This window comes from Manihot esculenta, chromosome 1 (genome assembly GCF_001659605.2).
Source record: "Manihot esculenta cultivar AM560-2 chromosome 1, M.esculenta_v8, whole genome shotgun sequence".
In the NCBI taxonomy this organism is placed as follows: domain Eukaryota; kingdom Viridiplantae; phylum Streptophyta; class Magnoliopsida; order Malpighiales; family Euphorbiaceae; genus Manihot; species Manihot esculenta.
This window is the reverse complement of record NC_035161.2, coordinates 24,205,315-24,222,178: the sequence shown is the minus strand read 5'-3', so window position 1 is coordinate 24,222,178 and position 16,864 is coordinate 24,205,315. Positions and strand designations below refer to the sequence as shown.

Below are 16,864 nucleotides of genomic sequence, written 5' to 3'. Positions count from 1 at the left end.
AACTATATATCATTAAAAATATAAGGAATGGACACCTAAATTTCAATGTATAAATTAATTATGGTTAAATTATCTTTACACTAAAATGAGTTTCACAAGGCTAAAATAAAAAATAAGTCTATCACTACAGAGAAGAGTTGAAGGAAAGCGGAGAGGTGAAGTAAGACAGTACAACGGTTACGATTTTGTTGCCGGTGAATGGAGGGTTCTTGACATATGTGGTTCTATTTTTTTGATCGCGGATCGATAGTATTCCGACGCTAAAATTTGTTGTGACTCATTCAAGAATGTTTATAATTATTAGAGACCGAAAATACTATGGCTAACTTCTCTTAGGTTTGATTAGCTTTGGCAATATTTTATCTTTTTGTGGTTTGTGTAGTTCGGTTTTTTTCTGGACATGCATAGACTTTGTTTCATCGTCAACGTTGTTGGATTTTCTGGATGGCTTGATTTTCGTCTCTAGCACGGTTGATGTCACCGATGGTGCAGGTGCTGTCCAAATAGTTTCTTCTGGGTTGGGGCAATTGAATATATTTTTTCATTTTATCTACAGAATAGGATGGGATTTTAGTGGGAATTGAATCCTGGCACAACTAAGGTATTTCAAGTGTTTTTGCCAACTCAACTAAGAGTGGCAGGCGGGCAATTGAGTTAGTCACGCCTTTTGGGATGAGTTCATTGTTTGGGTTAAACTGTTCTCTCATAATGCCTTAGACTCAAACTTATTTTTCTTAGTTTAATTTTATATTAATTTTGTGTTGTAGTCCATTGGACGATTTAAATGCAATGATCACTTTGAATAGTTAAAAACAAATTACACAAATTTATTTTTTTTAATAATGTGTAGCCCATTGGACGATTTAAATACAATGATGACTTGAATGGTTAAAAAAAAAATTCACAAATTTATTTTTCTTAGTAATGTATAGTTTTTAACTCTTTTACGTTGAATGTTGGATAATATACATTCAATCAATTCTTAACTCGAGGGTTTAAAATTAATATTTTTAATTTTTAATTTATTTTATAAAATTATATTTATGAAAAATTATAACAAGTGTTGCATCTAAAATATTTAAACTTAGGATTGTAGATATCTTAGATAAAACTTATAAAAGTCCGTTTAACTTAAATTGCTATAGTATAATATATAAAAATTTAAAATATAAAATGTTACATTTCTTTGGTCAAATAAGAAAAAAAAAAAGGAAAATGTAAAATTGATTTTTTTTTTATCCTCTAGTTTTTGAGGAGAGAATTCTCTTTTGATTCTCACATTCAATTTGCTTAGTTTTTTTATTCAGACTAAGTGTCTTTTGTTTGCCTTCCTCAAGAGGGAAGTGTTAGTTGCATGCACTACACTAAATTATTTGATTTTAATTAAATATTATTTTTAAATATTTAATATATTGTTAATAAATATATTTATTTATTTTTAAAATAAAAATAAACTCTATAATACTATATTATTATAAAAAAAATTATAATATAATTATAATTGTGTGATTTTATTATATTTAAATAATATATCTAAATGTTTCTAGTCAATATTTTTATAATTATTAGATAATGATTATAACTGTTGAAATTGATATATATTATATTTTTTTTTCGAGAAAACAATTGATTTCATAGATTGAGATATGTGTAATATGTAGAACTAATATGTAAGTGTTTATTTATAAATATATAGTTACTTATTTTATAAATAAGTACACTGTTTATTTTATAAATAAATATATTGAACTGACCCACCTAAAAAAATCATATAAAACTGTATCTATAAATTGCTCAAGTGTTAATTGTGTAAATAATCTTTTACTTGAAATTAATAAATCATCTTATTAGTGTACTTCTATGTTTTGATTTTTCTTACAAATTATTTAGTACATGAGTAATAAATGAAGATGATTTGAGTATAATAAAAACTGTATGAATGTATTTATGTGATTGAAATAAGATTTATTACTCTATATTTCTTAAGGAATGTCTCATTTTTGTTCTCTGCTAGCATTGATCAAGAAATCTTTGCTCAAGGTTAATAAAATCAGCAAATTAAATTTGAAATTTCATTTAATAAATCAATGACTAATAAATGATAACTAATATGATTTAATACAGGAGACGCGTTATATGCACCGAAAGATTAAGTCAAACTACTATTGGTATTTTAAATATTTTGATAGTCTTGGCGTATTGCTAAACAATGTTATTGACCTTTAAATTAATTAATTAGTTAATTATATGTATTGCCAATATGTTTGAATTCTAATGGGTTACCCATATAAAAAAATAGAATAAAAAAATAAAATAAGAAATTAAATCAAGTACAACTATTTACATATAAATCCTATGACATTAGAATAAAAATATAATTTAAAAAGATTACAATTTTGATCTAATTAATTAAATAGGGGCTTAATTAATTTTATCTAAAATTTATATGACTTATTTATTAAAGTTCTAGGCCATATCTATAATTTATTTATTTAATTGATTAAATAAATAAATAAAATTATTATACTAAATCCTAAGGATTTAGTATAAAAGGATTTACTGAAAAAAAAAAATTGAGAGCTTCTCCTTTTCAACCTTTATAACTATTCTAAGGTTTTTTATTGGTATTTTGTATAAATATCATTAGAGATTGTACACAATCTAATCGAGATGAACGATCTCGTGTTTCGCTGTAAAAAAAAATTAAAAAATATTTATTTTTGCTGCAAAGAAAATTAAAAAATATTTATTTTCTCATACTTTATTGCTTATTTGTTTACATGTGATCTATGTTGAAGCAAAATTTTTCGCTGTCTTTCATCCGATTAAAAACCCAATAAGAGATCCTATTTTTTGTTCTTTGCTTGAGGGGTTTCATTTGGCTTTTCTGGTGAACTTCTCCCTCAACTCCGCTGGACTTTTGGCTATCATTTTGATTTCTCTAATTCTATTTCTACTGATCTTGGACTTGTACGAAAAGATCAATTTATCCTGATATGTTGCTATATGTTGTTTGAATGTGGTTTTGGACCTATACTTGATAGAGCTCTTTGCAGAAAAAAAGAATAGAGACAATTGAGGGAATAAAAATTCAGGGAATAAAAATTCATATGTTATATGTTTATGTCTAGCTGTTACATTTGTACTAAGAACGTATCGAAGGGAAGAGAAAAAAAAAAAAACAGGAGGCCTTAGTGCTCCTTAAATGCCAAAATGATGTGTATCATTCTTTTGTGATATACTTAAATCGCTGAGAATTTATAATGTGTAATGCATGCATCCTGGTTTTGGTTGCTTCAAGATCCTTTAGCTTGTTTCCTTCTTCTAGAGGAATTTTAAGGGTCTTTGCATGACAATTTTGTTGGGCTCTCAGTGTTTATGATAGTTTCTTTAGAGCAGCTGGTACCAAAAGCTTCTTGAGAAGTTAAAAGTTTGAGTTTACTGAGTTTTAGGGTGGATTAAGCAAGACTAGGTTGAGATTGTAAGGTGCTCTAAATTTGGGTTTGCTATATGCTTTCTAGATTATAGTTAAAATTAAGGGAGAGGATAATAAATAAATTTTTTAAAATTTTAGAAAATTTTAATACATTTTTCAATACTAAAAAATTAACTAATGAATTTTTTATAATACAGGAATTAAATAATAATCTTTTATATTTTACTTAACCTTTCAAATAAAAATAAATAAACTTTTTAAAATTAAATTCAAAAATTTAATAGTAATTTTGCCTTGAATATATTACACGATACTCTTTGCCATTCATTTATAATAAAACATAAGGTGTTTTTTTATGCATTTGTTTATATTATATTATGCTAATTTTACTATTAGATAAATAATTATTCATTTTATTTAATATTAATTATTTATAAAGTAAGAATTACTTAAGAAAACACAAAGTACCTACAAAATGATGAATGAAATTTATTTATGATAATTTTTTTAAAAAAAAATTTTAAAATGCACAACTTTTAAAAGTACGATGAGGTCACAAATTTATCATAAAATTCGAAATAAAAATTTTACTATTTAAAAATTAATTTTATATTTTAATTATTTTTTTAATATTTTTATAATTTTATATATTAAATTTTTTTATTATAAATAATCTTTTTTAACTATTTAAAATTATTTTTTTTCAATTTTTACAAAATTTTAATAAGATTTTTCGATTTATAGCTTACCATTTTTTTTTATATCGCCTTAACAAAATGATATTAATTAAAATTTTTGACAAAATTTAATCAGACTTTTTATCAACATTAAGATCTGGTTAGGGGCGAGCAGTATTCGGTTCAAACCGAAAAAACCGACCGAACCGAACCGATTTAAAAATTTGGTTCGATTTTTTATATATTTCGGTTCGATTCGGTTTTCAATTTCAAAAATTTTGGTTATTTCGGTTCGGTTCGGTTTTGATCAGAAAAAACCGAAAAAACCGAACCGAACCGATTAGTAATAATAATATGTTTTTTCAATAATATATAGAAATTAAATCATATTAAAATTAAAATATTTTAATTAAATTTTAAAATATTAAAAATAAAGTGTAAAAAATAAAAAAATTATTAAAAATCGAAACCGATCAAACCGAACCAAACCGAATCAGACCGGTTCGGTTCGATTCAGTTTCTGACCAAAATCGGTTCGGTTCGATTTTCATAAACACTCAAATTTCGATTTTCGGTTTATTCGGTTCGGTTTTGAACCGAACCGACCGAATGCTCACCCCTAGATCTGGCTTCTCTATTTCTAGGCGGGAAGAATTTGATAATCACAAGTTTCTTCTAGTTTTGAATAGTAAGAGTTGGATAATCGCAGGTTTTGTATAATTTTTTGATTTTCTTTTTGTGAGTTTGTTTTAATTTAATATATATTTTTCGTATAGTTTTTATTTATTTATTAATATGCTTTTAATATATATCAAATTTAAAAAATAATTTAATAATATAATTTATTGAATGAAATAATATAAGTATATATTATATTTAACCATTAAACAATTTATTACTTTAATATCTATTAACCATATGCCGTTCAATTCACAGAGTAAACTAAATATTTGTGTAATTTATAATATAGTTGGTAAAATATACAATTTATTTTTTCAATAAAAAATAACTTAGTCTCTTAATTTTTCTTTTATTAATAAAATAATTATTTTGTAAAAATTTACTATTATTTAACAAAAAACTAATTTAAGAAAATAATTTATGAGATATAAAACAATTCAACCAGAAACATAAAAATAAAAGAATTGTTGAGAGTAAAGAAAACGCAATTTATCAACAAATTAAAAAGGTTTTTTTGTTTTAAAAGATTTAGATATAATTAACAACGTGCACAAAAACATTTAAATTTTTTATTTAATAAATATTCTTTTAAACATTACTAACGAATTTTTAGGATATTTATATTTTAATTTATATAAATAAAAAAATTAATTCATTGTTGTTGAAGCAGCTATTTAGTAAAATAATATCTTAAATATATTATTTAGAATATATTACAAATTGATTTAAAATTATTTTTTGACATGCTTTAATCATAATAGCATTAAAATAATTAAAAACATTTTCAAATTATTTATTTTAATAATATCTAAAATATATTTTTTTTCTGAATTTTTTTCTATTTCTTAAATTTAATGTCAAATGGACTCTTAATTATTGAGTTTTTATTTTATTAATAAATAATTATTTTATAAGTAATTATAAATTGTGAAATCAATTTAAATTATTATAAATATTAAAATTATAACCGATTGAATTAATATAAATAACTAAATTTTTATAATTTAATAATAAATTTTAATAAAAGAATTATTTAATTAATAGAATAAAAACTTAAAAATTGGATTAAATATTTCGACAGTTAATAATTTAATATTTGTTTTTGAGAAAGGTAGTTTTATCAGTAAAGTGCATAAAATTGTATATTCTAAGGATTGAGATATAATTAATTTAAAATTAAAAATATTTGAAAAAATTAAAGAAATTATTGTCTGAATTTACACAAACAAGTTGGATGTCTAATTTTCTTTTTTTAAAATAACAAAATAAAAAACTAGAAACTAAAAGAAAACAACAAGCAATTTCCCAACTATTCCTGGCTGTCTATCAATTACATAAATTAAAAAAAAATAACACTAATAAAAAAATAGAAAAACCGACCAACACTTCTTCCTCATCTTCCATCTGAGCTGTTGCCTGTACAAAAACTCCAACCTCTTTCTTTACCACCCGGAAACCGGCGCCACCCTCTCCTCTCTCTCCTCTCCTCTCCGTTCGCCTCTTTCCTTCCGCGTTTCTACGACCTCCGATGGGTCATCGCCTTCTTTTCCTCTTACTCCCCTTCTTTATTCTTCATCTCCTATCAACTGCCACTGCTGATGACGGCGCTGTCATGCTTAAGCTCGCCAGTTCTCTCAGCCCATTGCCCAGCGGTTGGTCCACCAAGACTTCCTCAGGTTTCTGCAGCTGGGATGGTGTAGGTTGTGATTCCTCCGGCAGGGTCACCAGCATTTCTCTTCCTAACCAAGATCTCACCGGCAGCCTACCATCGGAGCTCGCTTCCCTCTCGGAGCTCCAGAAGCTGTCCCTTCAAAATAATAGGCTTTCTGGGGATCTCCCATCTTTCGCTAATCTCTCAAATTTGCAATCTTTGTTCCTGGATTCCAATATGTTCACTTCTTTCCCTCCCGGCTTCTTCAAAGGGCTTACTAGTTTGCAAACTTTGAGCATTGGAAACAACTCTAATCTCTCTCCCTGGGAGCTTCCTACAGATCTTGCTGATTCCTCTGCTCTCACAACTTTAGAAGCTAGCAGATCCAACATTTTTGGCTCAATTCCTGACATTTTTGCATCTTTCCCCGGTCTTCAGAATTTGAGGCTCAGCTATAATAATCTCACAGGTTCTTTGCCACGATCGTTTGCAAATTCTGCGATCCAGAACTTGTGGCTAAATAATCAGCTAATGGGTTTAACGGGCAGTATTGATGTGCTCTCATCGATGACCCAGTTGTCCCAGGTGTGGCTCCAGAAGAATCAGTTTACTGGTCCAATTCCAGATTTGTCCAAATGTCTTAGCCTTTTCGACTTGCAGCTGCGAGACAATCAGTTTACTGGGGTAGTGCCGCCTTCCATAGTTTCGCTTCCTAAGCTAGTTAACATTTCCTTGTCAAATAACAAATTGCAGGGTCCTTCCCCAGTGTTCAAATCATCTATCAAGGTCACTAATGATGGGAAAAACAATTATTGTACTGTTTCTGGGAAGCCCTGTGATGAGCAGGTGACCGCGTTGCTTGAGATTGCCGCAAGTCTTGGGTATCCATCGAAACTTTCTGATGATTGGACAGCAAATGATGCCTGTGCTGGTTGGAACTTCGTTTCATGTGATCCAAATAACAAGGTTACCACAATCAATTTGGTAAAGCAGGGTTTCTCAGGGACAATTTCTCCTGCATTTTCCAATCTCACTTCTTTGAAGAATTTGTATCTCAATGGCAATAACTTGTCAGGTCCTATTCCTGATAGCTTGACCAAACTTGCACAGCTTCTGACACTTGATGTTTCCAATAATAATCTCTCTGGTAAAGTTCCGGCATTTCCTTCTTCAGTGAAGTTAATCACTAAGCCTGGAAACCCTCTGCTGGGGACGGATATAAGCACTGATGGAGGTAATCCATCATCATCTGACACAAATGGTGGCTCTCCAACTGCGAGCCCATCTTCATCAGGTGCAGGAAAAGGCAGTGGAATATCGGGAGGTATTATTGCTGGTATTGTTATAGCCGTTGTTATTTTCATTGCTGTTTTATCATTTGTGTTGTATAAATACAAGAAAAGGCGTGGAAGGTATGGGGATGTGGAGCTAGATGACAGCGTGCAGGTACTTGGTAAGAATGGAGGAGGGCCTAGTGGGAGTAATGGGTACAACGGGCTGCCTACTGAACTTCATAGCCAGAGTAGCGGCGGAGATAGTGACCGTAAAATGTTTGAGGGTGGAAATGTTGCAGTGTCAATTGAAGTTCTTAGACAAGTTACAAATAATTTTAGTGAGAACAATATTATAGGAAGAGGCGGTTTTGGTGTAGTGTATAGAGGGGAGTTGCACGATGGGACTAAGATTGCTGTGAAGAGGATGGAAGCCACGGTGATGGGCACCAAAGGTATGAATGAGTTTCAGGCAGAGATTGCAGTGCTTTCAAAGGTTAGACATAGGCATCTTGTTGCTCTTTTAGGTTACTGTGTGAATGGCAATGAGAGACTGTTGGTCTATGAGTTCATGCCTCGTGGAACACTAGGGGATCATTTGTTTGATTGGCAAGTTCATGGCTATGCCCCACTTACATGGAAGCAAAGAGTTACCATTGCACTAGATGTGGCAAGAGGAGTCGAGTACCTGCACAGTTTAGCTCAACAGAGTTTCATTCATAGAGATTTGAAACCATCAAATATTCTTCTTGGGGATGACATGAGAGCCAAAGTAGCAGATTTTGGTTTGGTTAGAAATGCACCCGACGGGAAGTATTCTGTCGAAACTCGATTGGCAGGCACATTTGGCTATCTTGCACCTGAGTATGCTGGTAAGCAATTTGTTTTTTCACATTATTAAAGCAATAATTCCACTTAGCATTGTTAGAAAATGGATTTTATTTGCATATTTTTGGATGCTTAGTCAGTTGCTTCATTCAAAATGTGAACTGTATATACTTTGTTTACTGTCAGCTACTGGAAGGGTGACAACGAAAGTGGATGTTTACGCCTTTGGAGTAGTTCTGATGGAGATCTTAACTGGCAGAAAAGCACTGGATGACACCATGCCAGATGAGAAGGCTCATCTGGTTACATGGTTTCGCAGAGTCCTAATAAATAAAGAGAGCATTCCAAAGGCAATTGATCAGACTATCAACTTGGATGAGGAGACATTAGCAAGCATTTACAAAGTGGCTGAGCTAGCAGGACATTGCACTTCTCGTGAGCCATACCAAAGACCTGACATGGGGCATGCAGTTAATGTATTAGGTCCTCTTGTAGAGCAATGGAGACCTGCTAGCCGAGAAGAAGATGAAGGTTATGGCATTGACCTCCATATGAGCCTTCCACAAGCTTTGCAAAGATGGCAAGCAGATGAAAGTTCTTCATCAATTTTTAATGACATATCCTACTCCCAGACGCAGTCAAGTATTCCTGCAAAGCCTGCTGGCTTTGCAGAATCATTTAAATCAACTGATCTTCGATGACAAGCAGATAAGATCAGAAAGCTCTAAAAAGGAGATTAAAGGAAAGGTAATCGTCACCACTCAAGTGTATCACTGTTTCATTGTATTTACTGATTTTGCTCGTTTCTTTCATGATCTTTAATTCTTGATCGGCTAAAACCTGAGCAGCAGAACTATAAGAAAAGGCAGTTTGATTCTTTTTTTCATTATTTGTTCTTTTTTTTTATTTCCTGTCTGGGTGAAAGAGGGAATGGCCTCTGGGTGGAGGAAGGGGGGAAGAGTGAGAATGTTGTCTGATATTTATCATATACTTTCATTACTTGTAGTAAGTTTATGCTCCAAAATGATTTCTAATGGATGGAAATTTGTTAGTTGTTTATGTTTAATATTATTATTTATTCTTTTTCTTTTGAAATAATATTGAAGAGTTGTTAATGAAAGTTGAATAGAACATGGCAAATACTCTTATAGTCACTTTGAACAAGAAAGAAGACTATTGAATATAGCTTGCATTGATTGCAAATGGGATGGATATTAGCTGGAAGAGAGATTTGTTGTTATTAAATTGTGAGTTTGGTGGGGATTTCCCCTTTGACAGCAGAAGCAGAATCAAAATGGAAGGAGACTTTTGATTGTGCTGCACATGATTGATGGATCTTTGTCAAAAGCTTCTTTTCCTTTCCTTTTACTTTCCTCTTCATTTTCATTTTTTTCTATTTGTTTTTTCCTTTCTTGCTGGATGAAGAATAATTTCTTTAAGCTGTCTATGAGTCATTACCACCACATTTATTTTTGGCAGCTTAAAATTATTGAGAAATCTATTAGAATTTATTGTGTTCCTATAAATTAATTAGTTTTATCAACTTGCCAAGTCGTAATACTCCTTTTATTTTATATTTTTTATCTATATTTTTAAATTATTTTAAAAATATTGTCTATTTTTTATTTTTACACTATAATAATATATAAATTAATTATTATAATTTTATTTTACTTTCAATAAATTTTTTAAAATTTAATATATTTAAAATGAATATAACAAAAAAGTTAATGAGACCGAAAATACATTAATTTAGCTTTCAAGTTTAATATATTTAATGAAGTGTCAAAAGTAACAGGGATTCAAGATAGGATTATTATTTTTTTTATGTTAAAATCTCTTACAGATCCACAGGAATAAAAAAAAAAAAAAAATTTAGTTGGATACTTAGAATTCTGTTATGACGGATACTTACTCGTTTTGGTATAATTCTGATTTTAATTTTCAATTTTTAAAATAAATTTATGTATTTTTTCATAAAAAAATCATATTTAACGTACCATTTATATTTTAAAGTTAATTATTAATATAAATTATATTATATATATATAATATACATTTAAATTATTTACAATTTATATGAAGTATATATTACAAAATTAATTATAAAAATAATAATATAAGTATTTTATGTAATATAGATTTTAGTTATCATTTTACTATATAATATTTAATTATAAAATAGGTATGTAATGTTGCTGAGATCATATTGATAACATAGTCGGAATGAGACTGTATTGTGATTGGTTAGAGTCTCCAAGAAAGAAAATGTGAGATGGTAGTGGGTGTCTACAGCATCCACTTTGATGTTTAAGTTAGTATTTCGATGAGTAGATAAAATTTGATGAACTACTCAGAGTTTGTGTTTTCGAACAGTGTACATTTATCTCTATAATTCTTCTTCTTTTATACTATAAGAGGCAGAGGTGAATACGATATTCTTCTGATAATATGGTCGTCTACTTAATACGGGACGTTACTAGCCAAAAGGTGAAAATCTCGCGATCACAAGCGTAATGGAGATATACTAAGCCATGCCTGATAACAGTAACTTCATATCAAGACTCGCTTTATTGAAGGAAGGGCGAGTCTTCTGGTGATGACTCAGGTGTTAAAGTGTCTGGCTCTTCCTTTACTCGTGCGAGTCTATATTTTCTATGTGTCTGATCCTTGCCACTTGTCCCTTCCTAGTAACGACAACTTATGACTTGCTTTGGGCGGATGTTATGTAGTACCAAAGGTCCCCTGCTAGTTTTCAATTCTTCAGATTCGAAGAAGATATCTCTCCTCGAGGTTTGGGGCATGTGGCTCCTCAAGATTGGTTTCTTATTACTCACGTCATTTCACTTGCCTAGCCTTTCGATGATAACTGCAATGTTTATCATGTCACATTTAAAGTCGCTGTCCAAAGCGTCTTATAAAAGCCTTCATCTTCCTCAAGTACTACTTTTGCTTTCTTCTGCAATTTCTAGAGAAAATTTATCCACAACTTCCTGTTTCTGTTCCTTACAGTCTTACTTCTCTTACGATAATTTCATTTTCCCTTTTTCTTCATCATGAATAGGAACACATCTTCTTTCCCTATTGGGGTCTCTATCTCTAGCTCCTCCTCTAATAGCCCCATCCGACCACCAGCCTCTATTGTTTTATTAAGGGAGGCTTTAGAGAATGAGGGCGGTCTTCTTAGTGATATCTCATCTATCTTCTCAGAGTGCGACGTGGATCGTTTGCGTGATACTACATTCCTCGATAGTCTTTTCCGAGTTTGTATTTCTTCTCCCTACATTTGTGCTAATGACTTGATCTCCGCCGAGGACATTATCACTGTCTTCGAAGATTAGTAGAAGGCGGGCCTCCACTTCCCCTAGACCCTTTTTTCCATGTAGGTCCTCCAGTTTCACAAGCTTTTGGTAGCCCAACTTCATCCCAACAACTGGAGAATCTTTTGTTTATCGGTTCGTGTGTCTTAATAATCACATTGAACCAAGTGTAGCACTTTTCTCCTAGCTATACCAACTGAGTACCTATAAAAATGAGGAGTTCTGGTATTTTAGTAGTCGAAAGTACTTGAATATTTTTGACCGGATGCCTTTCTCTTTAAAGCGATGTAAGAATAAATTTTTCATCCTCCGACATCGGTCACCAGGGGGTTTTGGGCATTTTCAAACCAACTGGCATTTTTTGGTGGAGTTAAAGAAGGATGGAGTCCATCTGAGGAGAGAGGAAGATGAAGCTTTAGCCTTCATCCTAGTGATGACCAAAGCCTTAAAGAAAATTGACATTACTCAGGCAGTGAGGAATGCCATTTTGTACCGGTCTTGGCAGAGTCATCTGCTAGCAAACCAGACTCGTGATCCTCACTTGCCCAATCTTTCCATCCTTTCCAAAAGCACTCCTCTGGCTCGGGATCATGGTACTTCTCTTTCCATCTTCTTTATTTTTTGAACTGCCTTTCTTACTTACTTTTCCTTTTGTTTGTAGATATGGTCGGGTCAAGCAGATTTGCAAAAGCGGTATATGCTGCTCGTAAGGGAAAGTCTATTGCTACTAAGGTTTTTAGCCCCCCTACTAAGCATGCTCGCCTCACGGAAGTGGTGATTGTGCTTCCTCCTCCCACTCCCTGGCCTGCAATTGAGGAGTTGGCACACCTTCAATCTGAATCTTCAGGCCCAGGTGCTTCTGCTTCTGCCCCGGCTCTTGAGCTCCCTGCTGATGTCCCTTCCCCCTCTGTACTTGCTTCTACAAGTGCGGAGGTTGAGTCTTCCTGGCCTGCAAGCATTCAGCGTCTGGCCTTGGTGCTAAACTGGGCGCTTTCACTCCTTGATGATCCTTCTCTAGGCCTCTTGCTGATCAAAAGCACCATGAGGCCTGCAGATCGCCGTCACTTGAATGAGGTCAAGACAGATGAGCTGTTTGTTAATACCATTCATTCCGAATTGGAGGGCGCCCTTTGCAACTATGTGGCTAAGGAGCGGTTTAAGGCCTTGAGGTGAGAGTTTGGTGCAAATGAGATGGACAAGGAGCTCTTGGCCGGGGAATGTTCAAGAATGAAGGCCCAGATTGCTGAAATTGAGAACACCATAAAGGAGACCCTAGAGTCAATAGACAAGTTTCAAGCTGATCTTGACAAGGCCCTTGCTTCTAAACTGGGCCTTGAAAATTGGGCTAAATCCGTCGAAGATCAATTGGTTCTATTGCAGCACCAAGTCTTGGAGCTGCAGACTCAAGCTGAAGGGGCCTAAGCTGCCTCTACTAGGATTGTTAAGCTTGAGGCGAAGCTTAAGGAGATAGTGGCCCATGGTGGGGAGATGTTTATTCAAGTCCAAAATTTGGTGAAGAAGGAGTGGTGAAGTATTTTTCTTCTAAGGATTTCTCCTGGATAGATGACATTCTCCCCGAGGAAGAAGATGAGAGTGAAGGGGAGCGTGCTGAAGATACTCCCTGTAACGACCCGGAACCGGTACCCCTCTGTAACAGCCCGAACCATCACCGACACTAGGATCCAGATCGGCTTAAGGCCGCCGGGACCCGTAGTAAGCCTAACCTGAACTCTGTGTATCTGATCAATCCCATACATGATCCAACTAGACCACTAGCTTTTTAAACCTTTTTAGAAAAAACTACCAGGCTTAACCTTAAAAACACACAGACATACCAGTCTGAAACAGCCTCCAGGGCCTACACCAGTGATCCACTACCAAGCTCAACCTCCATGCCCTATGTCTGAACACATAGAACCCACTCACATAAGGTCAGCATATCACAGATTAGCCTTGGCTCCCGCTTTGGGTCAAGGGATTGAAACCCTTTTTTCCCTCACGGTCTGCTCTTGGGTCAAGGGATTGGAACCCTTTCTTCCCTCATAGATTTCTGGGTTAAGGGACTCTAACCCTTTTCCCCCAATCACTGGAGTTTTATGAACACATCATACGTTAAGTCTAGTTTGACACATTTCTCATCAAGAAACGTAAAACAGGATATATGCATACACCAGGGATTAAGCATACATTAGGCAAAGCACATACTAAACTATAACCACACTAACTTACAATCTATTACATCATTTTACAAATATCTCTTTAATTTACATCATGTCCACTACTCTATTACACAAGCAATACCATAGCTAACATCCTGCTGATTCGGATCACCCCTGGCTAACTCTGGCCCTGCAAAACTGGGGTTAAGGGAAAGGGATGAGCTACTAGAGCCCAGTGAGTAGAAACAATGAAAACAACTCATTAATTACATGCTCACATGAAATGCGTCATAGCACCATGAAGAGTACCCATGGAGGACATGACCTAACCTCTGAAAGTGAAAAGGAAAGCTATACTTATCCATTTCACCGACTGGGGGTGCTTTATAGGTGGCTGACCGCCTCTCCTTCGGCTGCCGAACCTGCATGCAAAACCATGCAACGTTCGGCGGCCGAACTTGGAGTTGTGGAAGCCGAATCTAAACCACTTTCGGCGGCCGACATTACCTTCGGCGGCCGAACCTGGCAAAAGCCTCCTTGGTCTTTTCTCTTCAAAACTCAGTCCTTTCCCGCTCTAAACCTTTAAAATACTAAAAACATTTAAGAAAACCTTTCTCTTACCCTTCTAGAAACCTCTGACATCCTCGAATTCCACCGGACGGTAGGAATTCCGATGCATGATCTAGCCGGGTATTACACTCCCGCTGAAGAGGGGTGTGCTGAAGATACTCCCTCTGACTGGTTCTCCCCTGTTAATGTAATAGATGTAGAGAATATCGATGTAATGGAGACTCGGACGGATGAACCTGAAGACCCCGCCCCTTTGTAATTTTTCATGATCTTTAATGAGTAACACCCGTTCATAACGCCTGGTTACTGGCCTGACCCGCTTCCATGAAATAACGGACTTAATAAATTTTCAGAATGGGACCAACGCTCGGTCATATGGGACAGCTGATGCTCGCTTGTGGCCTGGGCATGAACTGCCTTTGGATATTTCTTTAGTATGCAAAACTATTATCCGACCATGATTTTGCAGCTTCCCGCCTTGTGGCCTTGTTTACTGGATCCAATGTCCTGATGGTTTGGAGGACACCGCCTTGTGACTTGACCTGGCGAAAACTGCCTTGTGGCCTTGATTAATGGGTCCAACATCTGAGTAGTCTGACACAAATCGCTTTATGATTTGGCTTGACAAAAACTGTCTTGTAGCCTTAATTAGTGGGTCCAATGCTTGAGTGGTCTGACGAAAACCGTCTTGTGACCTGATTTGGCAAAAATTGCATTGTGGCTTTAATTAGTGGATCCAACACTCTAGTAGCCTGATGGAAACCGCCTTTGAATTGATTTATGGTAACTTTTAATCGTTTTGTCTCTATAGTTTTTCTTTCTTTCTTGGGGAAGACAATCTATTGTTCCTTATCACTGAGCACATATTATATGAGAATATTTCATTAACTTTATTATTAAAATAATATTCTCTTTCACATATAAGGGTGGAACCTTTGTCTCTACGATTCTTCTCCGGTGGTAATGTGCCCGTCTACTTAATACGAGACATCATTAGCCAAGAAGTGAGAATTCCGTAATCACATGCGTAATGGAGATACACTAGGCTGTGCCCGATAACGGTGACTTCATATCAAACTCGCCTTGTTGAAGGAAGGGCGAGCTTTCTGATGATAACATGGGTATTCGAGTCTTTCCTTTTTCGTGTGGATCTGTATTTTCTGTGTGTAACGTGTCCCTTCCTAATAACAACAGTTTACGACTTATTTTGGATCACCATGTAATTAATGATTAAATATATCATAAATATTAAATTACACTTGTAATTAAAAATGATAAAATGATATAATATTTTATAATTAAAGTTATTAAGAAAACATGGATGATTAAAATATAAAATAGTATATAAATTGTCCATAATTATATTATATATACATATATTATGATACTGGCGCCTAACAATACATGTAATTATGATTATAGTATATAGTATATTTAAAATTATAAAAAATGTATATAAAATTAATTTTAATTCAGTTTTGATATAATACAGATTTTTATACGATTTTTTTAAAAAAATTCAGAAATAAATCAATACCATAAAATAAATTTAATTTGATACTGTTATTAATATCTCCATACAGTCTTTAACATTTCAGAATGAATTTTTAATTGGATTTAAAACTTTAAAAACAAGGTGCCAAGTGTCGAATATAATACTACTTTTAAAATTGAAGACTAATATTATAAGTTGGCCTGCAGCTGAATCTCAACGTAGCCGAAAGATTTAATTATAAAAAATTGATGACGCGTCGAAGGAGCCGATTTAAACCGACTAATGGTCCGTCCTAAACAGAGATCGTGTGGCTCATAATCATATAATCAACAATTAGCCCCATCGGTGTTTCCATTTTAATTTTTTTAAAAAATTTTATTGTATTTTAGTCTAATCATGATCTATATTTAATAGATCAAATCATAGTTCGTGGCCTGCACAAAGAAAATTTCTCTCCGATTTCACAAAGTCAGATTTATTTCCTATTATTCAATTTTTTTATTCACTAAATTTTAATATACTTTTATTCTTTTATAAATTATTCGAAAATTTATTTTTCTAATTAATTACGTTTCATATTAAATAGTACACTGCGTTTTAAATTTTAAATATATTTAATACTTAGATTTTGAACTTGAAAATATTGGTTAAGTGGAGAGACTTCTGCTATCCATCTATTTTTTGAGGGTAATATATTTTTATTGAATATTTATTAAAAAATAAAATCTATTAATTTTAAAAATAATTAAAGCAGAAAACAAATTAAAAAACGTATT

At 33.1% G+C, this 16,864-nt stretch overlaps 1 protein-coding gene across 1 annotated transcript; it reads left to right on the top strand.

Annotated features, from left to right (window-relative positions):
* Positions 1–6,149: 6,149 nt before the first annotated feature.
* Positions 6,150–9,610, top strand: LOC110627155 (receptor-like kinase TMK4). The gene is made up of 2 exons (XM_021773414.2): positions 6,150–8,588; positions 8,731–9,610. The coding sequence occupies exons 1-2, from the start codon at positions 6,323–6,325 to the stop codon at positions 9,243–9,245; spliced, it is 2,781 nt and encodes a 926-aa protein (XP_021629106.1). The 5' UTR covers positions 6,150–6,322; the 3' UTR covers positions 9,246–9,610.
* Positions 9,611–16,864: the final 7,254 nt, after the last annotated feature.

What these genes read in the sequence shown, in the direction of transcription:
- LOC110627155 (XM_021773414.2), top strand. Translation starts at nt 6,323, where the DNA reads ATGGGTCATCGCCTTCTTTTCCTCTTACTCCCCTTCTTTATTCTTCAT. An exon ending in TCTTGCACCTGAGTATGCTG is followed by an intron (nt 8,589 to 8,730) that starts GTAAGCAATTTG and finishes GTTTACTGTCAG; the next exon opens with CTACTGGAAGGGTGACAACG.